At 46.0% G+C, this 27,272-nt stretch overlaps 1 protein-coding gene and 1 non-coding gene across 3 annotated transcripts in view; one reads left to right on the top strand and one right to left on the bottom strand.

Moving 5' to 3' along the window:
• Positions 1-11,809, top strand: part of IFT81 (intraflagellar transport 81) — a 205,843-nt gene extending 194,034 nt beyond the window's left edge. The window contains exons 23-24 of one of the 2 annotated variants that reach the window (XM_057305813.1): positions 160-218; positions 2,700-11,809. In XM_057305813.1, coding sequence (XP_057161796.1) covers positions 160-218; positions 2,700-2,703 — 63 coding nt within the window. In that variant the 3' untranslated portion in view covers positions 2,704-11,809. Of the gene's footprint in view, positions 1-159 lie in introns of both variants that reach the window. The other variant, XM_057305812.1, reaches the window with a different exon arrangement.
• LOC113267124 (U6 spliceosomal RNA) lies at positions 3,607-3,711 on the bottom strand. Its single transcript, XR_003320601.1, has one exon. It is a non-coding gene; the product is annotated as a U6 spliceosomal RNA (small nuclear RNA).
• Positions 11,810-27,272: the final 15,463 nt, after the last annotated feature.

Here is a 27,272-nt window from a genome sequence, read left to right as displayed (position 1 = left end):
TAATTTAAAATTTACTGCCATAATCATTTTTAAGTGTACATTTCAGTATTTTAAGTACCTTCTCATTGTTGTGCAACCAATCTCCAGAACTCTCTTCATCTTGTAAAACTAAACTTTATTCCCATTAAACAACAGTTTTCCATTCTCCCTTTTTCTCAGCCTCTGGCAACCACGATTCTACTTTGTCTCTCTGAATTCGACTACTCCAGGTACCTCATGTAAGTGGAATTATACAGTATTTGAGCCTGGTTTGTTGGTTTGTTCCGTTTAGCATGATAGCCTCAAAAACCTTGTCATTCGTATGTCAGAACTTCCTTCCTGCTTCATTCCTTTTTATGACTGAGTAATATTCCCTTGTATAGATATACTACGTTTTGTTTATCCATTCATCAGTTGATGGGCATTTGGGTTGTTTCCACTTTTGGGTTGTTATGAAAAATGCTATTGTAAACATTCATAGACAAGTTTTTGTATAGACATGTTTCAGCTCTCTTGGGCACATACCTTGAAGTAGAATGTCTGAGTCACATGGCAAACTCTGTGTTTAACATTTTGTGGAACTGAGGAACTTTCTCATATCAGCTGCATCATTTTACACCAGCAAAGTATGGAGGTTCCAGCTTCTCCACATCCTCACCCAGGATGCTGGAGAAAAGGACGTTGTTATTGCCCACCTTCTTATTAGAGTCAACCTAGTAAGTGTGAAGTAGTATCTCATTGTGGTTTTGTTGGCATTTCCCCGGGGGCTAATTTTCATGTGTTTATTGGCCATACTTCTTTGGATCAATGTCTGTTCAGATCCTTTGTCCATTGTTGAGTTGTAAGAGTTATTTATGTATTCTGACTACAAGTCCCTTGTCAGACGTATGACTAACAAATATCTTCTCTGATTCTGTGGGTGGCCTTTTTCACTTTCTTCATGGTGTCCTTTGAAGGATTTTAATTTCAATGAAGTCCAATTATCTGTTTCTTTTTTTGACACTTGTATTTTTGGTATTGTGTCTAAGAAGGTTTTGCCTAACCCAAAGGCATGAAGATTGGAGCGCCTGGCTGGCTTAGTTGGAAGAGGATGTGAGTCTTGACCGCGGGGTTGTGAGTTCGAGCCCCATGTTGTTGTTAGAGATTATTAAAAAAAAAAACATAAATAAACTTAGGGGAAAAAAAGTACAGAGATTTACTCCTGTTTTCTTCTAAGAGCCTTTAGTAGTTTCAGCTCTTATATTTAGGTCTATGATTCATTTTTGGTTAATTTTTATATAAAGCATATATATATGATGTAAGGAAGAGATCCAACCTCAGTATTCTGCATGTGTGTACCCATTTGTCCCAGCACCAAAGACCATTCATTCCCCACTCCCGTCATTGAATTGTTTTAGCACCCTTGTTGAAAATCAATTGACCATAATTGTGAGAGTTCATTTCTGGATTTTCAATTCTATTCCATTGATCTGTCTATATATATCTTCATGCCAGTACCACACTGTTTTGATTACCGTGACTTATGGAGTGAGTTTTGAAATCAAGAGCTTTGAATCTTCTAACTTTGGTTTTCCTTTTCAAGCTTGTTTCGGCCATTCTGAAAGGATGACTTTCAGATTTTTGTCATGTACTGAGTCAGGAAAGATCAGTTTAAGGAAGGTGGGTCAAATGAAGAGTTCTGCTTTGTCTGTGTGAGTTTGAGGTGCCTATTGGACACACAAGAGGAACTGTCCAGTAGGAGCTTCTTGTAGGATTCTGGTATTCCAAGGAGAGGTTAGAGCTTGAGATAAATAAAGATGTGAGACTCAAGAGCATGTAGGTCTCATCACCCTTCCCATCTGTTCCTCCATCCCTCTATGCTGTCTTTTCTCAAGTTATTTTCTTACAGCTTCCTAGGTGCTCCAGACCAGAGAGATTTCCCCATGTTGTTATTCTCTGGAAGCCTTTCCATTTATGGAACTGCCTACAGCAAGGTTGAAAACCTTTACCCCTCAACCTTTCAGTTCTTCCTTTTCACTTACATATTAAATATGCAATCATCCAGGGACACCAGAAGGTATGAGTCAGTTTGGGGGAAGGGAACTTTGGAAACAGAAGCTGGTTCAGATTTGGATGGGCCCAGAAATCATTGCTAGGTGGTAGGGATGGTGGAGCCTGAAAAGAAAGTGGAATGGAGAATGGAGAGTCACTATAGCACACCGGAGGCTCTGCTACTACTACTCCACTGTGGCATTTCCAGCTCTTCCAGCTCAAAAGGATTTTTGATATCTTTTGGGGGCTATTAGAGTTTAAGAGAGAAAGATGTCACAAAGGAAGGTCAGGAAGGGCCTTTCCAGGGAAATCAACACCTTGCTGTGATCATCATGTTACAGAGTCTGATTTAAAATTTTGCAGATGTAAGGGCATCTGGGTGGCTTAGTCAGTTAAGTGTCTGCCTTCGGCTCAGGTCATGATCCCATGGTCCTGGGATCGAGCCCCAGGTAGGGCTCCCTGCTCAGCGGGGAGTCTGCTTTTCCCTCTCCCTCTGCCTCTCCCCGTGCTTGTGCTCTTTGCTCTCTCTGTCAAATAAATAAAAATAAAATCTTTAAATTTTTTTTTTTTTGCAGATCTAGAATGGTAGTGATGGTTGTACAACAGTGATAATAAACTTGGACTTAAAAATGGTTAAAATGGTACATTTTATGTTATGCATATTTCACGACTATTAAAATGTTTTGCAGATAGAGAAACCAGATCCCAGGGCCTGGAATGTTTCCATCTAGCCCCTAAGATACCTCTTTTCCTGTTATCGAAAGATCTGAGACACCCCATTGATAATCAGAAGCTCTTACGGGGAGCCTGGAAAGTAGCTGCAGAGGCCTGAGATGTTTTTACTTCTGATTATGTACGTACAGCTCTGCGGCGGCCGGGAAACTGACCAGGAGACCGTGTCCCTGTCCTCACCTCCCTAATGCCATATAAATACTACCAAATCTCTGTTGTGGAGGGGTCTCCTTTCGCAATACCCTCAGGCCATCCCTCTGTTTGTTGGTACACCTGATGGAGTCTAAGTAGAGGGTAGCTGAGTGAGTGTAGCTTCCTTGGGTTGTCCATGGTGGGGAGGCCCCAGCTGCCACGTACAAGAAGACCAGAGGGTGGGTAGGGGTCAGCCCCTAACTGGAAGTTCACAGTCACCCCAGCTACACATCTCTCATGACCTATCTGCCTTTAAGTGGCAGACCTTACTATTGTTGGATTCTTGCTAGTCTTCTTCTCAGAAATTAACCTTATGGAGAGCCTCTGGGGGCCTCTCCTACCTGATCCTTCGCCCTGGGCCCCTGTCTTCCTTTCCCACTTCTCCTCACCAGTAAAACCCATTTCTGCTTTCTGCCGTGCCTGTGTGTACACATCTCCAGCACAAGGGAAGGAGACCTGGGGGCCTTGGTGATTTTTCGTTTAGGACTAGCATAAGATTGAAGCATGGCCAACCAAACCCAAACCTGAACCCATGGATAGCTCAGATTTTAAAAAGCATTCACCAAGTCTTTTCAAATGCCACGTTTTGCCAGTCCTTCCTTTCACTTGTCTTGACATCTTTGGACCCCCACAGTGTTGTTTTATCACCTGCCTCCATCCCGATTTTTTTTTTCAAACATGGAACGCCAGGTGAATTTGCTTGCCATTCTCGGGCAAGGCCCACGCTGACCTTCTGTGCATCATTTCAATTTTAGTAAATGCTCTACCGAAGCGAGTACCCTCCATTCAGATGTTGAGGGTCACTTGACTTTGCCTTTGTCAGCTGCCGTTTTCTGTCCCCTGCCTGACATGACACAGGTTTCACATCGTGGCTCTGCCCACGCTGGGCTGCCAGGGAGGGCACTGAGCAACATCAGCTTTAATTTCTACATCCACTTGAACAGGACAACCTCATTAGGAGTCCATTACACTTCGAAAATGCTAAAACCAAATCACTCCATTCTCTCTCTCTCTCTCTCTCTCTCTCTCTCTCTTTTTGTCTTAAAGAAAGGAGAGGGGTCCCCCTTTCATAGTCTTTGAGAATCACAAAAAGTGGGTGGCAAGGAAGGAGGGCAACCGCGCAGATCCCCGGGTGTGAAAGGACAGTAGAAGTGGTAAAGTATGCCTCATTTGGTGGCATTCACACGGAGCTATGGACTTCACTATTCTGGCCCCGAAGCCGCAGCACATGTTTGGTGTAAGTCAGCTCAGTCCCCTCGCAGTGAGCTTCGGGAATCTCTTAGCTTTGCCCCTAAAGTTAGATTCCATGCTGTCTCAGAAGAATGGTAGAGGGAGAGAGAAGGGGAGGGATGAATGAGAGAGAAGCTGGAAAAAGATTTGTACTGATGCTAGAAAAAAAAGAAAGCTGTTTGTGGGTTTACTTCTGCAAGGTAGAGTGCAAATATCTTGACCTGGCCGTTGTTCGCACCCCTGACTACCTTCCAAACTCTCTCTCTCTCTCTCTCTCTCTCTCTCTCTCTCACACACACACACACACACACACACACACACACACACACACACCCGAGACACACAAAGCAATTCAAAGCTTTGGTCTGGAAAATCTTTCCACGGGGTGTCCGTTGGTTGCTTTGTGATGACAGGTTTAATGGTTTTATATCTCTGCATTCCACTGAGACCACCTACCCAGAGGCCACACCCTACTGACCTGGTTAGCCAGGGCCTGAGACTCCGCACGGGAACACAGGGGCAGTGCAGATCGAGGATCCGGAGACCTGTCTCTGGTTTGGGTGAATCACTCTGACTTGCTATGTGACTGCATGCATGTTGCTTGCCCTCTCTGTAATTCAGGGTTCCAAATAATAAAATGGGACTGATGGTTCTTGTCTCATGGAAATGGCACAAGACAGAGTAAACTATGGTCCTCCAAGTGCTTATGCTTCTAGGAGTCGAGAAATCAGGGAAAACCTGTGTTTTCTCTCTCTCCCTCTCTCTCTGTTGTTGTTGTTGTTGTTGTTGTTGAGTTAGGGTATCCTGGGCTCTCTTATGCAAGCCCTTAGAAGACATTTAATCAGAGAGTAAGACTGGAAAAAAAAAAAAGCAAACCTGCTCATGAAAGAAGAGCCTTGAAGTCCCTTAAATGTTTCCTTCCAGACAGAAGTCCAGGAGATTCTTCGGTAGTTTCTAGCCAACAACCTCGAGTGGGGGATAGAGGTGCTTTTTTTTCTTTCTTCCAGTTTCCCTTTCTGGCCTGATGTCTCTTTGAGTGACACTGGTCAGGTGTAGGTTATGGTAGAAAACAATGCCCAGCTGCTCAAGTCTGTCTATGGGGTGAAACATTGATCAGCCTGCCTTGTCAGTGGGTAAAAAAAGGACAGCCTTTTTATTGATGTGTGTTTATTTGATTGTTCATTTAATCCGCCCAGCTGATTCCGTGCCCTCTGATGGCCTGGGCATCTGCGGTAAAGGTGCGTCTGGAAGGAAACACCATGGTCTGCAGTTCTAGATCGAGTACGGTGCCCAAGAACTAACCTTAGGCTTCTCGTTCTTGTGCAAGAGCCTCAGGTTCTCAAGCTGCTGTCCCAGCCTCCTCTTGTTGCTGCAACAAATTACCACAAACTTAAAACAACACAAATGTATTTTCTTCATTTTGGGAGGGCACAAGTCAGGAAGCTGTCTTCCTTCAGGAGGCTCCAGGGGAGAATCCAACTCGGTGCCTTCTCCAGCTTCTAGAGGCCACCGTGCTCCTTGGCTCACAGCCCCTTCTCTGTCTGTCTTCCAGGTGGGCCGCCCCAGCTTCTGTCACACTTCTCTCTAGCAGATCCTTCTGCCTTCAGGGGCCAAGGACCCTGGTGATCAAGCTGAGCCCCACCCTCTGCTTTCCTGGGTTTCTCAGGACCTCGGGGTGGAGCCAGTGGGGAAGTGCATTGATTAGAGTCTGTGGAACTTTCTTTAGGGCAGGAGGCAGCCCGACATTACTGGCCCGTTGAGCCCCCTCCCCGTCAAAGGTGTCGATGACCACGACGGTGGGAAGAACTAAGAGTCCGGGAATAAAAAGAAGAGGGACCCAATATGTCTAATTATAAGAAGCTCGTTTAGGAAGGGTGGAAGCAGGCAAAGGGGTCGACGCCACATAAGCGCAGCCTCATTGACGACATTCTCCTTTACCCGGATTTTGGAAATACTTCACCAGAGCACCACCATGTTTTCCATCCTTTAAGGCCTTTATTTTTAGTTTGGGGTATTTTCTATTGTTTGAAGGTTGCCTTGCAACCCGTTTGCCTGGAGGGTTTAAACAATATAGAGTTTCTTTGCTGAGCAGCAACAGTAGCCAAGAGAGACCGAATATAAACTTTTAAGTCTATTTTCTCAGAGTTCGTACATCAGCGATGGCTTTAAACAGAAGAACTCACGCCCCCTGGCTTGCCTGTCCCTGGGGGAGGGGGAAAGGGTGGCTTGTGGAGAACATTTTGTGTTCTCTTATCTTTCATACTAGTGGAAGGGGATAAGCACCAGAATAGGAAAACAAAATATCTGGCTATTAATATACCCTAAGTCCTCTAGCACATGGATTGGATTTGTTTATTTGTGAAAGAGAAGGATGCTTCTCTCTGACCGTGGGCTCCCCTGCCAGCTGGAAGGGAATGGCAGGCATAGTGCCCTCCATAAGGTGAAGGGGATAGGGAACCAGGGCCTAACTTCCCACTTAGAAGAGAAAACCCTCAGACTTTTCTCAAGAAAAGTTGCTTTTCTGGCTCAACTTTCCTCAAGCCCCAGCAGCATCACTCAGGGAAATCAGGAAAGAAAGAAAAAAATAACAAAGCAGATTCACCACGAAAGGGCCAGAGAGTGCCCCTACCTCTCCCGCCAATCGCGCGTGCGGCACCCTCCTTGTGTCCAAGCTGGGGAACCAGAGGACTGGGGAACCTTCCCGGAAGAAAGGCCATGCTGGTTCCTCAGGCCGACCACTTAGTTGGCAGGGAGCATGGCAGACACAGGAGTGTAGCCCCCCCATCAGAGGATGAGCCCTTAACGAGGAAGGCGACCCTGCTGAGCTCAGGTTCAGGGGGCTACTGTCCTCGAATAGTTCCCTTGGGCCTCTTAGGGGTTTGAAGAAAGTAGTGTCCCGGAGTAGACAGAGTTTTCTGGAGGGGCAGATGGCTAATTAATTATAAACCTTCTAGCTGGGAAAAAGCCAGAAGGGATGAGATCTCTCCTGGGGGCAGGAGCGCGCACACGCCTCAGAGCCCCATCCCTGCCGTGTCTTGAACAAGTTTCAGAGTGCCCTTTGACTGCCTCAAGAGGTCTCTGCTTGCCACCCACCAGGGTCAGGCCTTCTCAGGTTCCCGGGAACATTCTGATTAGCCAGGAGTCCCAAGCACACACGGAGAAGAGGAGGACAGGATTGGCAGGGCCTGCCCTCTCCAAGAGCAAACAGGGACAAAGGTCGGTGTACTTAAGGCTGCCTCTCCCAGCCAGGCCAGATGCCCCAGGTTGTCCCCTTCGTTGCTACATGATGCAGGAATCCGTCATCTCTGTGCCTGCTGGGTCACCCATTACCCCAGATCCAATTCCCAGGCAGGGAAGGTGAGGACACCTGAGCAGAAGCAAAGGCTTTGGCATTCAACAGCTCTGAGACAGAAATGCTGTCGTGTCTTTACCTGTTCAGTGGAGAGCCAAACGTGTTACACGTTATGATGCCATCGTGGAAATATGTGTGAAAGGAAGAATTTATAAGCTAGCTCTCCTGCCTGTCTTGGGAAAGGGGGCTCTCTGAGTGAACCGCAGCTCTTCAAACACTCAGAATTAGAACAAACGTTCTTCGTGATGATTTCTTATACTCTTATTTCACTGCCACCGCAGAGCGTTTGAATTTGTCTCTGCTCCCGCCGGGTCTAGGTATCCGTTGGGCTCCCCTGTGAGAATCTAAACACGTTGGAGGTCACCGAGGTTGCCAAGCGTAAACCAGTCTGGCCCAGATTTGGCGTGAGAGCGAGCAGGGAAGGAAGCTTGGTGCTTTATGAAATCATCGCGGCTCCAGCCCACAGCCCTTCTTGTTTGGGATTAGAATTAGAAGTGGTGTTTGCTTGTTTTCCTTCTCCATACCTGGGAATCGTCTTCAGCCAATGGAATGACGACGCGGCATCTAAAGTTCATCGGGGTGCTGTGCTAAGCACTCTACCTGAATTATCTCATTTCACTTCCACCTCACACCTGTGAGGGAGACATGACCGATCCCCAACCTGTAGGTGAGGACCAAGGCCCAGAGGAGTTGAGCAGCATACTTGCAGTGACCTGCTACAGTCATCGGCGAACCTGACTTGCTAGACCCTATTCTGAGCACTGACGAAGAAGAAACAGGAGGACAAGTATTTCTGAGGGCTGCAGTTGTGGACAGGTTTCTTAGAAGCTAGGGCCCTTGTGATTTATGTTCCATGGGGCCATCTGAGGAAGTTGTTTAGTTTCTGAGGTGATAGATGAGGGCAGAGTGTAGGCTGAAGGGTAAGTCAGGACAGTGTTTCTTGTCTGGTCCCCATCAGGGAATCCACAGGCCGACTTCTGGGCTGTGTTTATATCATTATTTTTAAGGCACCAACACCAGCTGAGCAGCTCTAAGCTTTCTCTTCCTTTAGCCATCCTCCATGAGGAAAGAAGCCAAGAGGGAGAGTTTCCCCAACCATTTCCCTCAGTGCAGCTGATCCCAACTTGAAACCTAAGACCTGTCACACTGTGGCCCAACTGAAGCCTGGCTAAGCCGCATGTCTTTAGACCCAGCAGGAAGCCATTCCCTGCTCTTGTATCAAGAACCACCTCTGGGCTCAGGGGGGCTCTGCTTCCACGGTTGGACCTCAGGAGGTCAGCTGGCTGCTGCAGCCGGTCAGTAACAATCCTATAGACTGGGACTGTCAGCAGCAGTTTACTGGAAGAGAGGGGGGAGGGTGCCCAGGATTTGCTTGTTGAATTTGGGGCCTCTTCTTGAAAAGTAGTCTCTTTGGAAATGGAAGGTGGTAGAGGAGTTCCTATAACACTGAAAGAGCCCATTGGTTGCTCGGAGGGGAGCGGTGATCCAGTGCCATGCCCTGCCCCCCACAACTAGGATTCCTGCTCCTGCCTTGAGAGCCATCCATCACCCTTTGTCCTGGCTGAATTCTGCTATGGATGGGCAATGTGGGTAGTGAACCCCTGGGGCCTCCTGGCCACCCGCAGGTCACAGGACCCTCCAACCTGATGCTCCAGCAAGACTTTGGTTCCATCCCGCCCGGCTACCTCTGTCACACAGACGACATACATCAGCTTTGCTCCACTCTGCGATTCTGAATTACCCTCTCTGGCAACTGGCAAGCGGCACCGGCAATCCCCTCCCAGTGTCCTGATATCCCCTGGTTAATAAGCAGCTCACATAAAGACACCAAGGGCTGTTGCAAGAGGGGGAGAAAGGCTGAGGTTCTCTGAATACAGGCCAGGAAGCCCTGGACTTGGCCCAGGAACTTGGTGGCTGCTTCTGTTCTCTGCCCTTTGGTAGCCTTCCTCACGGGTTACGGAAGGAAGAGAAGCCTGAATGCCTCATCTAGAGCTGGGGTGGACCATGAGGCCATGAGGTATTCATTAATCAATGAGAGACTCTTGCTGAAGCCTGAGGTCCCTTCCTGGAGGATTCTCGTCCTCTCTAGAAGAGAATAAATTTCTGCCCTTTGTCCTTTCAAGCCTATTTCTAGAAGGGTCCTAGGTCCCTGTTAATTAAAGTACTAATCATCCACTTCCCTCTCTCCTGTCTTTCTGAGCTGCCCAGATGGCACTCTTCCCACCAACTACCCCCCACCTCCTGTACTATATTTTATTCCCTGGAGTTTGGAGAAGTCCTTGAGATGTCCCTGTGAAAGGAACTAGTGGGGAGTGTCAGACACCCCCCCTTATTGTCACTCTGGTCTGAATCAAACCCACAAGGGAGCTGGACCCTTCTCCCTGGAACTGCCTATTGTCAAGGTCCTGGTCACCTTTAAAGCCTCCTGCAGGGATCCCCATTGCCAACAGAGCCTTTTGCTGAGGCCCAGCACTGTGACTTTTTAGACTTGGAAATCCCTAGGCAAATATGTCTCACTTAATCCTCACCAAGCTGGCCCCCAGTGGAGACTCGTTTGGCCAAACTTATCAAGTACCACTAGTTCTTGCAGCAAACGTTCCCTTTGTTCCAGGCATTGTGTTCGGGGCTGGGAATACAGGATAAACAAGGTAAGGTCCCTGTCCTTAAAGAGCAACCAGACTATCAGAGGAGACACATGCTATGGGCCTCTCTCATTTGGAATGCCTCAGACCCAGCACTCCTCTACCTCTCCAGGCTCTGGACAGCCCTGCTCTCTGCCATTTATCAGCCCCGTGACTTCAGCTTCATGTTTCCCCTAAGCCTCAGGTTGCTCATCTGTAGAGTGGGGTCATTAATGGTATCTATCTCATAGAGACATTGTGAGGATTAAATAGAACCACTTCTATTTAAGGCACATAGAGCTAAATACATACTGACTGTTATTATTTTCCTCCTGAAGGTAACGTGTGCCGGGGGAGTGGTAGAAGCAGGGCAGGCTGGGTTAGATCCCCATCTTGCAGGCAGAAATGGCTCTTCTGAGCATCATCTTCATGGCTGATAATAATTTACTTAATCCAAATAAGTCGGCTGATGTATGTGAAAGTACCTAATACAGAGCAGGAGTTCGCCACGTGTTAGCCTCTCGGGACTTCTTCAGATCTGAAGACCCTAAAGCTCCAGGAAGCTAGAAGGGACTCGGAGAGAAGCTAGCTCCTCCCTTAGGAAATGTCCCCGTTCTCCCAGTTAATCCTCAAGGCTTGACCCTCCCTGATTCGGTTCTCATTCCCCCAGAGAGGCGTGCTCCGTGATCAAGTGTTCCCTCCCTCTGTCCTCTGTGCTTCTGTACTAAGTACCTGGAGGCCCTCGTCCTGTCCACACTCAGGCACCACTCGGCCCGAGATAGCCATTCAGCTGCTCTAATCTCTCCCTACAGCCCCATCTCCCCCTCTCCGCAGCCCCCACTTCATCCCTTGTTCCCCTAGCCCCTTAATCAAATTAAGGGAAAGAAGAGCGTTTAGATAGCGTTACTAAATATACTTCTGTTCAGGGGAGGGAGAAAAAAGGAAGAGCTGGGGGAGGAGGCGAGTGTGAAATTCCTTAACGGAATGTGCTCTGAGAGCCTCCTTTCTCTCGAATAAGCCCCGGAATCACCTATCTGGGTGGAGTTTTCTCTCTGGCAAAGTGCTTTCACAAACATTATCTCATTACGATACAGGCCTGGTGGCAGAGTGCCCACTCCCCAGAAAGGTCTGCCGAGGCCATCGTGCCTCACGAGCCGGTCTGACCCTGGTCTATATATCTCACAGGACACCCTGGCCCCACAGGGGTGACTCGGCCTTCTGTGGGGCATGACACCAACAGAGGGGCCGCTCACGGCTGGAGGTCACAGTTTTCCCTTCTGTGTTCCACAACCCCCCCCCCCCCCAGATCCGGAATCTCCTGAGCGTTTTTACTTTTTTAAAAACTGTAAAGCGCCAATTGTAGAAACTTTTGAAAACATACTAACGTCTCAAGGGGAGATCAAGAGTCATCCACAGTCCACAACTTAATTCCTGGCGATATCTTGAGGTAGCTCTTTGAAGCGTTTCTGAATTGCACCCATGTATTTGCATATGTGTGGGTGCATTTGTGCAAGAGGAACCGTATTCACACCTATTGTTTGTATTCAGCTTTTATTTTGAATGTTTTTTGTGTCCCACTTCATCAGAAATTCTTCTGACATATTACTTTAAAATAGCACGAATTTGGATTTTTTTTCCTTATTGAAAAAAGAAGACATGCCCATTTCGAAATGATCGCTGTTCACATTGATTGAGTCTTTTAAGGCTGGGGACCCTGCTCAGCACCTTACACTCACGATCATGTTTAATTCTCACAGCAACTCTCCCTGGTAGATGCTGACAAAGTCATTTTACGGAGAAGGGAGAGAGGCCTCAGGTGAAGGAGCTCCTCCTCACCAGCAAAGGGATTTCACACGCACTGTTTCATCAAACCGTCTACACCAGTGGCCTTACTTAATGCCTACATAATGCTCTTTAATGTGTACTTGCGGTGATTAACCATTCCCTTTTGTTGGACGTTTAAGGGTTTGGCTTTGTAGTTTTTTAGCAATGATCATCTTCGCATGAAATCATCTTTGTTCACATCTCCTGTTATTTCTTTAGACTCATTTCCTAGAAGTGACGTTACTGAGTCATCCTTTTTCAAGTCTTGTTACTTATTACCCAGCGCCTTTCTGGAAAGCCAGCGGGCACTCCCGGCGCGTCTAAGCGAAGATCCTCTCAAGGAGCCGTGCAGTGTGGTCCCTGGATTTGTATCTCCGTGATCACTAGTGAGGTTGCACTTATCTCTCACACATTGATTGGTGGCAGACCCATGAGTAATTGTCACCGAGAGCTGCTCGTCACTCCTGCTGGCACTTCTTTTTTTTTTTTTTTAAAGATTTTATTTATTTATTTGACAGAGATAGAGACAGCCAGCGAGAAAGGGAACACAGGCAGGGGGAGTGGGAGAGGAAGAAGCAGGCTCATAGCGGAGGAGCCTGATGTGGGGCTCGATCCCAGAACCCCAGGATCACGCCCTGAGCCGAAGGCAGACGCTTAACCGCTGTGCCACCCAGGCGCCCCCCTGCTGGCACTTCTTTCTCGCTCTCACTCCCGGTCACTGCTGATTTTGCGTTCAGTCCGGACCCAGATAATTTAGGGTTGCATCGGCGAGGAAAATTGCCTCCTATTCAACATATCCCGTAGAACTTTGTTCTTCATGAGGACCTGTGTCCGCATTTTGACCCCTCACCTCAGCCCCTGCCACACTGTGTGGCTCCCTCACAACTGCCCCACCTCAGAAGAAAGGTCAGAGTTAAGATTGCCCTTAACTGAAACTCAATCTGCAAGTTCAGACCGTTCTGGAAATAGCATAGTTTTTTTCAGGAAGTAGCTGAGCCACAGCCAGAGGGCCCATGCACCCTGCTTTCTTTTCCCCGAGGAGTTTCAATTCTTTTTGTTCTCAGGGGAGGTGAGAAAGGGAGGAGGGCCCGGAGAAGAAATTCGCCTTCTCTCGTGAGCCCCCGGGCCCAGGCTGCTGCGTGAGTGCCCCCCTCCTGAGCTTTCTGACAGGGACCCCGGTCTTTGAAGAGCCTGCAGTCCTCTGACTTAGACAGGAATGAATGCATCATCACCTCCGATAGGTTGTGTAATCCCTTTCCTCCGCTTGGAGGATCAGCATGACAGAGGGTGCCACAGGCATTGAGGACAGGCGGGTGCTGGCTGGTTAGTCACGTGCACCCTCAGAGCCCAGAGGGATTTGCTCGAGTTCCTCACCTGAGCCTGAAATGCCAGTGACAGTGTGTTCACCTGCCGGCTGCTCCAGGATCACCTAACACTTCCTCCAGTGTTCACTGTGGGCTGTCCTCCGACTGTCATTGAAGAACTCAGGAATCTCCCTTCTGGGGACTCCCTCCTCTGCCAGGCGCCAGTGTTCCGCTCTCATTTCCCTCCTCCTCACCTCCACGTAGGATCTTTGGCTCAGGTTGGTGGATGTTCAGTTCCTTCAGGTTTTCCCTGCATGGAGCCACAGGTTTCAAATCCCTGCAGGTAGGGGAAGGTAAAAAAAAAAAAAAAAAAAGTGGGAATCTGGCCTGAGGCCTGGACAGTGAGACCTTTCTTCAGACTCTTGACATGTAACTGCTATGTGTGTTCACAGCAAAATCTTGTCTTTGGCCCTATTCCCTATTTTGAGTCATGTTTCCAAAGCCCCTCTTCTGTTATTCCAGCATATCCGAACCCCAGAATACGGGTGAGGGTGCTCCACACCGTGAAAATGTTGGCACTTCTGAAGCGACAGGAATTATGAAATGCATCAGAAAGCTAAAGATGGCACTCTGCGTGTGCTGGGAGAGCTTCAAGAGCGTCATCAGCAAACGTCTGAGTATATCCTTTGGGTAGAGCTGCAGTTAGGATTAGGGAAACAAAGACATAGAAGTCATGCCTCTGACCCTTACGGGGTCATCTAAGATTAAGTTGGCCTGCAGGCCAGATGCGTGGTCACCCACAGTGCTATATGAATTCACAGGAGGGAGCACTGACAGCCGAGGCAGCCAGGAAGCCTTCACAAAGGCAGCTCTCCAGGCTGGACCTTGAAGGCAAGACGTAAGACTTGACAAGTGGCCCCCTGAAGGAGGACATCCCAAGGAGGGGTGTAGGCAACAAGCTAAGACTCACAGGTGGAAATGCAGCCGGCACATTTGGAAATCGCAAGATCGTTCTAGCAGCTCCAGGACACACGAGAGGGGCTCTGCATCAGTCAGGGCTCCCAGAGAAGCAGAACCAGTAGGAGATACATACTAAGAACTGGCTTATGTGATTGTAGGGGCTGGCCAGGAAAATGTGAAACCCATAGCGCCGGCCACCAGGAAGGGCAGGCTGGCAGGAAACTCCTTAGCAGGAACAGAAACTGCTGTCCACGGGCAGGATTTCTGCTTCACCAAGGAAGACTTGGCTCACTCGGAAGGTCCTTCAGCTGCCTGGATCGGATGATCCAGAACAAATTTATTGAAAGTCAACAGATGTTCTTTTTCAGTTTTATTGAGGTATAATTGACAAATAAAATTTTAAGATATTTAAATTGTACATCATGCTGATTTGATTTATGTGTACATTGTGGAAGGGTTTCTCCCATCTAGTTAATTAACACATCCGTCACCACACACCTCACATCATACGTTTAACTTATGCTCTCAGCAAATGTCAATGACACAGTAGTGTTATCGACTATAATCACCATGTTATGCGTTATATTCTCAGATCGGCATTATTCATCTTTTTTTAAAAACATTTTATTTATGGGGCGCCTGGGTGGCTCAGTCAGTTAAGCGTCTGCCTTTGGCTCAGGTCATGATCTCAGGGTCCTGGGATCGAGCCTTTCATCGGGCTCCCTGCTCCATGGAGATCCTGCTTCTCCCTCTGCTTGTGCTCGCTCTCTCTGTCAAATAAATAAATAAAATCTTAAAATAGGGGCGCCTGGGTAGCGCAGTCGTTAAGCGTCTGCCTTCGGCTCAGGGCGTGATCCTGGCGTTCCGGGATCGAGTCCCAAATCGGGCTCCTCGGCTGGGAGCCTGCTTCTTCCTCTCCCTCTCCCCTGCTGTGTTCCCTCTCTCGCTGGCTGTCTCTCTGTCACATAAATAAATAAAATCTTTAAAAAAAAAATCTTAAAATAAAGATTTTCTTTATTTATCTATTTGAGAGAGAGGGTGAGAGAGAGAGATTACAAGCAAGGGGGAAGAAGGGTAAAGGCAGAAGAAGACTCCCTGCTGAGCAGGGGGCCTGACACGGGACTCCAGGAGCCGAAGGCAGATGCTTAACCAACCAAGCCGCCCAGGCGCCCCTGGCATTATTCATCCTATAGTTGAAAACTGTGTACCCTTTTATCAACCTTTCCCTATTTGTCCTACCCTCAGCTTCTTATTCTCTGAGGTTTCCTTGAGTTTGACTTTTTTTTTAGATTCCACATATAAGTGAGATCATGCAGTATTTGTCTTTCTTTATCTGGCTTATTTCACTTAGCATAATGCCCTCAAGTCCCATCCATATTGTTGCAAATGGCAGGTTTCCTTCTTTCTCGTGGCTGGATAATATTCCATTATCATTCCAATACCATTACCAATAATATTATCCAATAAAATGATCCAATAACATTCCATTACCATTCCCTTATCATTCCAAATGTCTCACATTCACCTACTGATGGACACTTAGTTTGCTTCCATGCCTTGGCTGTTATGAATAATGCTGCAATGAACATGGGAGTGCAGATATCTCAATATCCTATTTTCATTTCCTTTGAATATATGCTCAAAACAGGATTGCTGGATCATATGGTAGTTAGTTCTATTTTTAATTTTTTCAGAAACCTCCACACTGTTTTCCACAGTGTCTGCACCAATTTACATTCCCACCAGCAGTGCACAAGGGTTCCCTTTCCTCCACATCCTTGCAAACACTTATCTCTTGTGTTTTTTTATGACAGCCATTCTAACAGATGTGAGGTGATATTTCATTATGGTTTTGATTTGCATTTCCCTGATGATTAGTGATTTTTAGCACATTTTCATGTACCTGTTGGCCATTGTATGTCTTCTTTTAAAAAAGGTCTGCTCAGTTCCTCTGCCCATTTTTTAACTGGATTGTTTGGGGTTTTGCTATTGAGTTGTATGAGTTCTTTATATATGTGGATATTAACCCTTTATCAGATACATGGTTTGCAAATAGTTTCTCCTATTCCGTAGGTTGCTTTTCATCTTGTTGATGGTTTCCTTTGCTGTGCAGAAGCTCTTTAGTTTGCTGTAGTTCCACTTGTTTATTTTTGGTTTTGTTGCCTTTGTCAAGATTGATGTCAGGAACTCACCCCTTATGTTTCTTCTAGTTTTATCGCTTCAGGTCTTAAATTTAAGCCTTTAATCCATTTTGAGTTGATTTTTATATATGGTGTGACACAGGGGTCCAGTTTCATTCTTTTGCATGTGAATGTCCAGTTTTCCCAACATCATTTATTAAAGAGATTATCCTTTCCTGATTGTATATTCTTGGCACCTTTGTTGTAAATTAATAGGCCATATATGCATGGATTTATTTCTGGGCTCTCTATTCTATTCCATTTGATCAGTGTGTCTGTTTTCATGCCAATACAATACTGTGTTGATGACTTTAGCTTTGTAATATAGTTTGAAATCAGGAAATATGATGCCCACATCAAGACAACTGATTATGAATGTCAATCACATCTACGAAATACCTTCACAGCAACAACTAGATTTGATTGAATAACAGGGGACTATAGTCCAGGCAAGTTCACACATAAAAGTGACAATCACCGGTAGCAATCAGAAATGAGAATGAAAAGAGAATGAGGTCAAGGTGGTTTTTCAAAGCCTGAGACTCACATACATGAGTAAATTTATCATTTCCTCCCCATGAAGTCAGATTTCCATTATCTTTCCCTAGGTCCCAAATTCTCCAACCGGGTAACTCTTCAGTGGTACCTTAGGATCTAGAGGGAAATTAGGTTCATCATGATCCCTTTTTAGAGCTAAAGCATCATTTTCCCAAGGCTAAATCAGATGGTCAGTTAATATGTAAGGTTCCAGCCTACCCATGTTCCTAGCAGACATAGCACCAATAAGCCCTTGGCCTGAGAATTTATGGGTTAAGGAGGAAGACCGTTTTGAAGTTTTCTCTCTCCTCTCTCTTCCAGTATATCCGTCACTACGAGTGAGGTTCCAGAGGGCAATAATAATGTTTGAAGGTATTTGTGTCTCCTTTTATACCCGCCACCCTTCTCCAAAAGAAGAGGTGGACCTCTGAACACCAACAGGTCAAATCTACAGCTGAAGCCAAAGGAATCAGGGACAGGTGGGAAGCTGTCCCCGGTTAGATGATTCAGGATTCACCAGCTCAGGACTAGCAATGAGGCAGCTTGCCCATTAGTGGGGTGGTCGTCCAGGAAAAGAAATAGACTATAACTTTCTGGTCTGATATGGAGCTGATGTGGAAGATATGAGGGAGGACTCCATCCTTCTGTGACTTGAATTGAATCATGTGTGACTCTGGGCCTTGCCCTTTAAGAGCTCGGAGCTAGACAACCCTCAGAGCCACAGGTGATCCTGAGGAACAACTGGGAGGAAGCTTCCACTAAAAGTTTAGATTTGTGTACCTGGGCTTCTGAGAGCTCATTCCATCCACCGCAGTAGCCTCAAGAGCAGAAAAATGACAGAATGAGGCCGATAAACTCCTTTTGACAGTTACATCTCCCTTCCTGGAAGAAAAAGGAGAAAATAAGAAACAAGTGGCAATGCTTCCCAGATTTAGAAAGCAAAAAATAGCCGATATGGAATCTGAGATGGTTTGGTCACTGGGATCTTGGGTCCTGTGCCGGAGCCCTGCTCCATCTGGAATCACTCTAGGAGACCTAACCTAGGGGGTAGAACAGGGTGGAGCTGCCAGAGGCTGGAGCACTTAGGGTAGCTACACTTGAATCAGCAGGATAGAGAGCAGGGGTGAAAAGGTGGGCTTACCAAACTGGTGGGGCAAAGCAGGACAGTATAGCAAGGATCAGAATGAGGTGGGGCACCACGGCTGGGAGGAATGTAAGATGGAGCAGCTGCTATGAAAAACAATATGGAGACTCCTCAAAAAATTAAAAATAGAACTACCATATGATCCAGCAATTCCACTTTGGGTGTATATCCAAAAGAACTGAAAACAGAGCTTGAAGAGATATTTGCGCACCGGGTTCACTGCCGCATGTTCACAATAGCCAAGAGATGGAAGCCACCTACATGTTCACCAACAGATGAATGGATAAAAAAGAGGTGGTGTACATGCAACGGAGTATCATTCAGCCTTAAAAAAAAATAAGGAAATCCTGTCGTATGCTACAATGTGGATGAACCTTGAGGACATTCTGCTAAATGAAATAAGCTAATCAAAAAAAGACAAAGACCACATGATTCCACTTATATGAGGCATCTAAAATAGTCGAACTCTTAGAAACAGAAAGTAGAATGGTAGTTGCCAGGGACTGGGAGGCTGGGGAGAGAAGGGGAGTTGCTGTTCAATTGGCATAGAGTTTCCGTTTTGCAAGATGAAAAAGTTCTAGAGATCTGTTGCACAACAATGTGTATGTAGTTACTGCTACTGTACTGTAACTTAAAAATAGTGAAGATGGCGGCGCCCCTGGTTGGTTCAGTTGGGAGTGCGACTCGATCTCAGTTCAGGTCTTGATCCCAGGGTGGTGAGTTCGAGCCCTGTGTTGGGCTCCATGCTGGGCGTGGAGCCTACTTTAAAAAAAAAATAGTGATGATGGCAAATTTTATGTTATATTTTCGACCGCATTAAAAAAAAGGAGGTGGAGTGCCATAAAATCCAATTATGCATATGCATAATTGCATAGTTGGCTCCATAATGAATCTTGAGGTGGAAGCCTGTCTGCTGTGTGGGGACCAAGCCACCTGGTCCACCCAGAACACATTATCTGGAAGACCCAAAGCATCAGCTTCATACAGATGGGCCATTTTCCACGATACCCCCAGCTGATTTTGTTCCTCCAGTATTTTTACAAATCAGTGAAATACTTCTCCTCTCCAGTAATAATAGTTAATAACTAGCATTTATGGAAAACTTACAAGAAAGGAATTATGTTATATATAAGGTGAAAATTATCTATAGTCAAACCAATCCCTGAGAGCGTCTTAAATTGCCAACAAAGTACGATATATATATGATTGAGGGTAAACAACCCTCCCATACAGTAGTTCTCAGGCCAACTAATGTTTGAATTATTGTAGTAGCTCAGAGGAAAGAACAAAAGGAAAGTTTATATGCAGATGTCTGGGCATTCATAACTATGCGGAAGGGAGGGTGGCTGGTGAGGGAAATATTCATGCTGACCTGCAGGCTTTACTTGATTCCCTTTTGATATTAAGGCTCAATCAAAAGTCTCGCAATTGAGAAATTGTCATCGGCCAATACCCCCGCAGTGCCAGAACCCCATGGCAATTCTGGCTTCGGCTTTCTTCAAGGTAGGAGCAGCCTTCACAGTCTGAACGAGGAGGTGGGACCTATCACATGAATATGAGTTCTCTACAGTGCAAACCAGTCTATTTACAGGCACCAGCAGTGCAAAATTTGGCAGCCCTAAATGAAGTCTCATCAATTTTGGAAGCAGGGGGAAAAAACAGAGCTAAGTGTTTTAGGGAAGAGAGAGAAAGTGAAATTCTCATCTTCAATTTTCATCTGAGAAACCCAACATTGTACACTAATAATATGGACTACAGAGGAAGGGGAACAATGGGGATTTCGGCTTTCTCTGTGTTTTTTTACTTATTTATTTTAAAAATACATGTAATTAGCAAGAAAAATGAAGTAACTATAGATGTAGATAGAGATATAGCTAAACCTTAAAAAAAAAAAATCCGTAATTGTGAGTAAAAAAAGCAAGAGGCAGGATATGTACAGCATTGGTGAGGTCTATATGTACGACCCAGAAAATGCAAAACAGTACGGTTTGCAAAATTGCTTATGGATCAACATCTATATATATATATAATATATATATATAGTAAAAATATAAAAATGTGTATGAGGATGACAAACTTCAAGTTCAGGATAGACGTCACCACTGGGAAAGATAGGAAGAGGAATTCATGGAGGTCATGAAGACTCCCATTGTACCAAGCATGTTGAATTTCTTAAACTGGATGGGGGGGGGCGCATATGAGTGCTTATTATATAATTACTGTACTTTTTTATATGCCTGGCATATTTCTTACTTTAAAAAAGGGGAAAAATGAAAAGTATGAAGCCTCTACATACTCAATAATGTTAATGGATGTGTTTATTATGAGATTGAACCAAATGATTTAAGAAGGCTGGATCTTAAGATGAGCCTAAGACAAAGGTGTGTCTCTCTACCAGCTCTTCTCCAAGGGCTGTGCTATACACACACCACTTCATGAAAGCTACGTGAGGTCAGCTCTCTTTTCCACATTTCACCAAATAGGAACTGGGGGCACGGGTTAAGTAGTTTGCCCAAGAACATATGTTCCTTACCAGGTGGCTGCAATTCCCTGAATTTGTTTCCCTACAATTTCCAAAAGGCAGTATTCTGAAGACCTGTGATAATGTTGAATCATGTATATGGAAGAACAGAGCAAATCACAAGCTAAATCATACCTAATGTCTGCCCTTTAGAAAGTACCCGCGGAGAGCATCATTAGCCCGAAGTGCGGGTCTAAGGCACTAAGCCCTTCCATTCCATCCTAACCCAGGAATCTCTTTAATTGACATTTAGTTGCTGGCAGTCAGATCTCTTTCAATCCCAGTGCCTACAGGCTCCTGATCTCGGGGGACTGGGAGAGCTAGATCCAGCTTTTCTGAGGCCCACTGACTTCTCAAGTTATTTTTCCTGGCTCCGTGGGCGCATCTTGCCTTACTTCCCCTTTGCGTGTGTGTGTGTGTGCGTACTGCTTTAATTGGGCAATCGTTATGCCACTCTCCCATTAACGTTGGTGGGGAAGTGAGTAATCAAACTCTTGATTGTACACTTCGGTAAGATAAGGTCAGCAAGATGTGTGATACTGAGATGGCACCCCGCACCCGCAAGGGAAAAGGACTCTCAGTGGCTCTCGTTGTTTTGGGGCTTGTTTGCGTTGCTGTGCAGTTGTAATGGAAAACGAATAAAAATAAAAATCCCGGGGCCCGTTTTGGCCCGCGCTTGGGAAGTTAATCCCACTGTCCTGGCAGAATTCCAGTTCAGGTCACTGCATTCTGCTGGCGGAAGCCGCCTCATGCGGTTTTCAGTGGATGTCACTTTCTTCTTTGTGTCTTTCTCAGCTCCGTGTGCAGCGAATTAAACAGCTGTCCCTCCCCCACCCGCGGGGACTACAGTTTCGCAGAACTCAGCTTGACCCCGCCTCTTACCACAGTGGGCTTAGGGGCCAGGAAACTAACCTGCTCCCAGAACCAGCCACTGAGATACTTGCTACAGTCGAGATCTGTATGCACGTGTCTTTCTCTGAGTGCGTTTACGGAGTCATAGAATCAAGACTCCTCGCGTTAAAACATTTTTCAGGAATGGTGTAGTTTCTTTCCAACTCTCTATGCATATAGTCCCTCCATTTGTTTTGCAACGTTTTGTTATGCAAATTAAAATGTTTCCTTATCTGAGGTACTTAGAAATTCATCTCCCTTCCACCCATCTATGCTTTTGTTGATGCTTTTAATTGTTTTTACGGGTTTTTTTCTAGTGTTTAACTCTTTCCCCTGTGAAATTGCATTTCATGGTGTGAGGAATGATTCTAACCATTTCTTCCCCCGTACAAATAATCTTGTATTCTTAACAATGTTTACTGAATAGCGATTTCTAATTGTGTGACTTCAGCAAATGACTTAAACCTGTCAGAGAGTCAGCTTTCAGTATCTGGAGAAATAGGAATGATAATGATACCTACCGGACAGGCTTGTCCCAAGGATGGGGTAAGACAACACGTGAGAAGTTCCTGGCATGTTGCATGCACAGCCAATTGTTTGTAACAAATGTTATCTTCCTTTTTGTCTCCTTTCCTTCCTTTTTATGTGCATCTGCCTATTTTTTTTTCTAGAGCCCTTTTATGTACCACTGAAGTCAAGACTCTCCACAATGACCCAAAGTTTGTCTATCCCTAGGTTTTATATTAGGAAGCTACTAAATAGAAAGTTTGGGGCAAGTGGAGGAGGTAGGGGTTGAAGAAGGCACTTTTCTTCAAGGGACCCCATCTACCAACACCCTCACTTTCTTTGCTTGCAAATGATGGGCTGTTTCTGCAGCCCCCTTTATCTCCAGGTCAGAGAATCCTCGTAGAGGCTGTTCTTCTGAGGCCTTAAAATGCTCCCCTCCCCAAGTTGCCATGTCAGATCTTTGGGGGAAATCTGATTTTTCAGGACAAGGCTCTATGTGTGGGTTGTTTTATTTTGGGGGTAGGGTGGGGGTAGGAATTGGCCATGGGTTTGCTGCATTCCAGGAAGAGGGAGGACTCTGCTCTCCTCCGATGAGTCATGGAAGAGAAACGTCTAATGTTTGCAAACATCCCCAGCCAAGCCTTTGCTTTCTTGTACTCCACCCATCCCCCCATCTGTGCAGATTGAACCCACCTGAGAAGAATCAAATGTTAAGCTTGAAGGCTAAAGCAGAGGCTGTGTTCTACCACCATTTGAGATGGAAAGCTGCTAAGAGAAGGGAAGGCAGTACCCTTGTATCTGGATTCCAACATGTGAGAGGCAGGACGGGACCTTACATTGGGTGTATCTGTCTCCAAATCAGGACGTGATCTGGGTGGTGCAGGAGGACTGAGTGAATGTGCAGGGCTGTCCCAAGGGGCGTGCACACTTCAAGTCAACCACACGTCTTCAGAGGGTTAGGAGATTGAGAGAAGCCTCGGGTGGGAGAAAGGAGCAAAGGGGATTGCAGAAAAGAAGGCAAGGGCTAGGAAGAGAGGGGAAACCTTGCAACTGGGAGAAGCCTGGAGTTGCAGCTTTCAGGGGAGGATGAAGGCTGAGCGGGCTGGAGAGGGACCGGAGCAGGCGGGGGTGTGCAGGAGAGGACCATCGCCTCAGCCTCGGCAGACTGCTGGAGCCAGATGGGGCTCATGATACATCCTCGCAGATGGAACGGATCAGCCTTGTCAGACATGCTTCCCTCAGGATACACAGTGTCCCCCCCCTTCCCCCTCTCTGAAATCAGGAGAGAATCACAAGGTGACTTGGGAGGGCAGCCAGCCTCCTGGGATCTTTTGTGAACTATCAGGTAACGACAGCAGGATCACAATAGGAGACCTAAACATGCCTCCACCACCACCACCACCCCCTTTTTTTTTTTTCTATTGTGGGACATCAAGGGAGCGAGCTCATGAGCTTGGGAACAAAGATCCTATTCTAGGAATTTGTCCGCTGCAACCCCATCCGGCACATTCGCAAGCCTTGGATTTCTGCCCGATGGAAACTCTACCTGCTCGCTATGCCCCCACCACTGCCAGAGCAGCACCCTGGCACCGGGCACGGAAGGGAGACTCTGAGTAGCTCATCATTTAAAATTAAACTCGTATTTAATCACTGTTCATTTCTCTACCAGGCTCAGGAGGTCCTGTCATCTCTTCATTTTAAACATTTCGCTGTTTAAGGTCTAAGCACCTTGGGGGGTGAGAAAGGAGGGCAGTGGACAAGAACTTTTGAAATCTTTCCACAAAAATCAAAGAACAAACCAACTGGAGGGGAAAATAGCAGCTATATTTAAACTACATTATCCCATCAGGGAGCTATGGTTTTGAAAACCATTCCACAGTACTTTGTTTGGCACTGATGCATGGGTTTCTATTCTTTAATTTTTTTTTTAATGGCAGCATTTTTTTTTTTCCCAGAGCAGTAATTGCAAAGGAAGTGAAGGGCTTCATGAATTAGTTTGGTAGCTATGTACTGAGCACCTGCTACATGACCTACCCTGTGCTGGGCACGGGGGACACAAAGTAAAGAAGGAGGCACTCAAAGACCTCAAAACAGATCATTATCATGCATTCATTCATTACTGTGCACCTTCTAAGTTCATGTGATCCCTGTTCTCCTGGACCTTATAATTTGGTGGAAGAACACAGATGCTAAACAAGTGACTTAGTTGCTAAGTCAGGATGAAAGAAAGATATGTACATTTGCCAGTTTGCTGGTCCTTCTGTTCCAAATGCTGTTCTTCTCAGCTCTGACTGTGCACATGGCTATATATTATTCATGGCTCACTGCTCGGAGGGAGGTGACCATCCCACCACCCCCCCCCCACCCCGTCACTCTCCCATGTGAGTCCATGTCCCAGTTAGCTCACGAGATCAGGTGGACAGCTGGGTACAGGAGTCTGAATATACAAATGTGTATGTCATCAGTATTTAGGTGGAATTTAAAGCAGTGGACCTAAGGAAAAATTGTGGGTAAGGAAGAATGTCCCACATCCAAAGTCCTGGGACACTCCACATTTCAGGTTGAGAAGAAGATGGGAAGCACATAAAAAGAAGGCTGACAAGGATAAGCCCGGGGTCCTGTTCCCGTGCTTTAATAAAACCACCTTAAAAAAAAAAAAAAAGTGCCATGTGGGACGTAGAACAAGGAGCAGCTAATTTCTGGGGTGGTGAGAATGGAAATGATGGAGAAGTGAAGACTACTGTCAGAGAAGGGTTCCAAGATGGGGTGGGATTTAGCCTTCATCTTGGAAGGAGGATTAGGGGTTTGCCAGACAGATCCAAGCAGCAGGCTGTTCCTGGAACAGATAATAGTCCATTATGGCAGGAGCTTAGAATTGGAGGAGAGGCTGTGGTAGATATATGGCAGATGAAACTGAAAACTGCAGTGGAAGATTCTCGGTCCATTCCCAACCAGGCTTCCCAGTGTCCCATGCCAGTTACTTCTGCTTCCTCCAAAAGGAGTTAAGCTCTTCGACTTTCCTCAATGAAGGGGACATCTTTTGTTTAGTCAACCCACCATTCATTCCCTTCCTTGATTTGATTTTCCTTAGGGGCATTGTTTTCCAGAGTGTGGGTCCCGAACTAGCAGCATCAACATCACCTGGGAACTTGTTAGAAATGCACATTGTTGGGGGCGCCTGGGTGGCACAGCGGTTAAGCGTCTGCCTTCAGCTCAGGGCGTGATCCTGGCGTTATGGGATCGAGCCCCACATCAGGCTCTTCCGCTATGAGCCTGCTTCTTCCTCTCCCACTCCCCCTGCTTGTGTTTCCTCTCTCGCTGGCTGTCTCTCTCTCTGTTGAATGAATAAATAAAATCTTTAAAAAAAAAAAAAAGAAATGCACATTGTTGGACTCCATCCCAGACCTACTGAGTGAGAATTCTGGAGGTAGGGCCCAGAAGTTTGTTCACAAGCCCTCCAGGTGATGTTGCTGCATGCCAACATTTGGAAACCACTGCTTCGGGGAACCACTTCTTCGCTACTCCCAGTGCATGTAATTCAGGTGGGGCTGATCACAGTCCCTGTTTCAGGTGGGGCACAGGACCCTCAGAAAATATTAGGCCTTTCCCTCCATGAAATTTCCAAACTTGGTGGATTTTAAACCAGAGATGCTGGGGGCCATGTCTGCTATCACCTGGAGAGAGCCTACATCAAAGCCAAAGGCAAAGGAAAGCAGCAGATCCAAGGGATAGAAAGAGATTCTCAGTGACTTTATTTGAGCACCTGGATCAAGTTGTTCTGAATTTAGAGTCTACTCCCAATAAGTCCCTTTACTATAAACATAAGCTAGTCAGTTGGCTTTTGGGCACTAAGCCATCCAAAGAATACTTCCCAATGGAGGCAGGGAGGCAAATTCTGGAAAACGCATTCTGTTAAGTTCGGCAAATTCTCAGATGTTAAAGTTATAGTTCGTGAACATGTAGAAAAAACGGTGGTCACTAGGCACTGGCATGTGTTAAAAACACAAGCCAGCAAAAAAACAAAACAAAACACAAGCCCTGCCAAACCAGACCCATTTCTGCGAAAATTCACTAGAATGTGACTTGGAGACTGTTCACAAGAACACGGACTTTGAGTCTGTTGTAGATAACGCATCTAGAGCTCAGCAATACATTCGACGAGTCCTCTAAGTTCTTATGGGCAAGTCAAGAAATGTGGGCGAGATAATAATGCAGTGGACTCACATCCCATGGTTACCTGAAGAGACTTTAATTTACATAACAAAGCATTTTAATATTGCAGCAATTCTGCCCACTCTTTCATTCAACACTCATATGTTCCAGAGTCAGTAAAGAGATGCCAGATGTGACTACTGACTTGGTCAGCCTTCGCTCCCACCCGCCTCTCAGTGTGAGCACCTTACTGTTCTGAGTCTAACATGGAAATGTGTACTTTTCACATAACATGATCCTTAAGTCAAGTTGACTACATCAGGTGCCCAACCGAAAGAATGGTCTGTTCCAACACTGTATAACAGAGGGCATGGGAGACAGAGAGGCAGGAGGGTACCTTGCAAGATTTTCACTTTCCTGACTTTGGAACATGTAGCCAAGTTGATTTTATAACTGTTGAACAACGAAATCCAGTTGATTTTGATTATTTTCTAATCTGGAATGAACACCTGGACATTCTATTGGAGAAAGACATAGAAGTCATAAGTTATGCTTTCCAGATTTATGCATAACCCAAGCTGGGATGTAGAGATAAAATATGTCTTGAAGATGAAAACTCAAAAAAACCCACAGCAGACTGCAAGGACCAAAATGAACATGAGAACATTCCGTTATAGTCAGAGTTCAGTGCCTGGGTTAAAAAGAATCAACAGTGCGCGTACATGATGGGAAGATTTAACAAGACTGCAGTTTATGTAGACAGGACTCAGTTTTGAGTTGATTAAGACAAATCAACAGTGTGCAGGGGAAAGCATCAGAACAAGGGAGGACAGTGGTAGCTCGGCTAGGTCCTTGCTCCAAGACTATGCCTAGACTTTTGTGTTCGGTGTAGGGTGTCTCCAAGACTGGACAATGAGGATGCTGAAGGGCTTCAGACTCCTGCTATAGGAAGAACAGCTCAGGGACCGAGCTGTTCCTTTCAGCTGAGAAAAGAGACTTTATAAGGCACCATAGATATTTTGAAATACTCAAAGGGATCTCACACAGAGGAGGGATTAAATTTATTCAGAGTTGTTCCAGGGGGCTAAACAAGAACCAATATACAGAAGAAGTTA

Source organism: Ursus arctos, unplaced genomic scaffold (genome assembly GCF_023065955.2).
Source record: "Ursus arctos isolate Adak ecotype North America unplaced genomic scaffold, UrsArc2.0 scaffold_34, whole genome shotgun sequence".
Taxonomy (NCBI): Eukaryota; Metazoa; Chordata; class Mammalia; order Carnivora; family Ursidae; genus Ursus; species Ursus arctos.
Note: the sequence above shows the minus strand (reverse complement) of the source record. Positions and strands in the feature narration are given on the sequence as shown.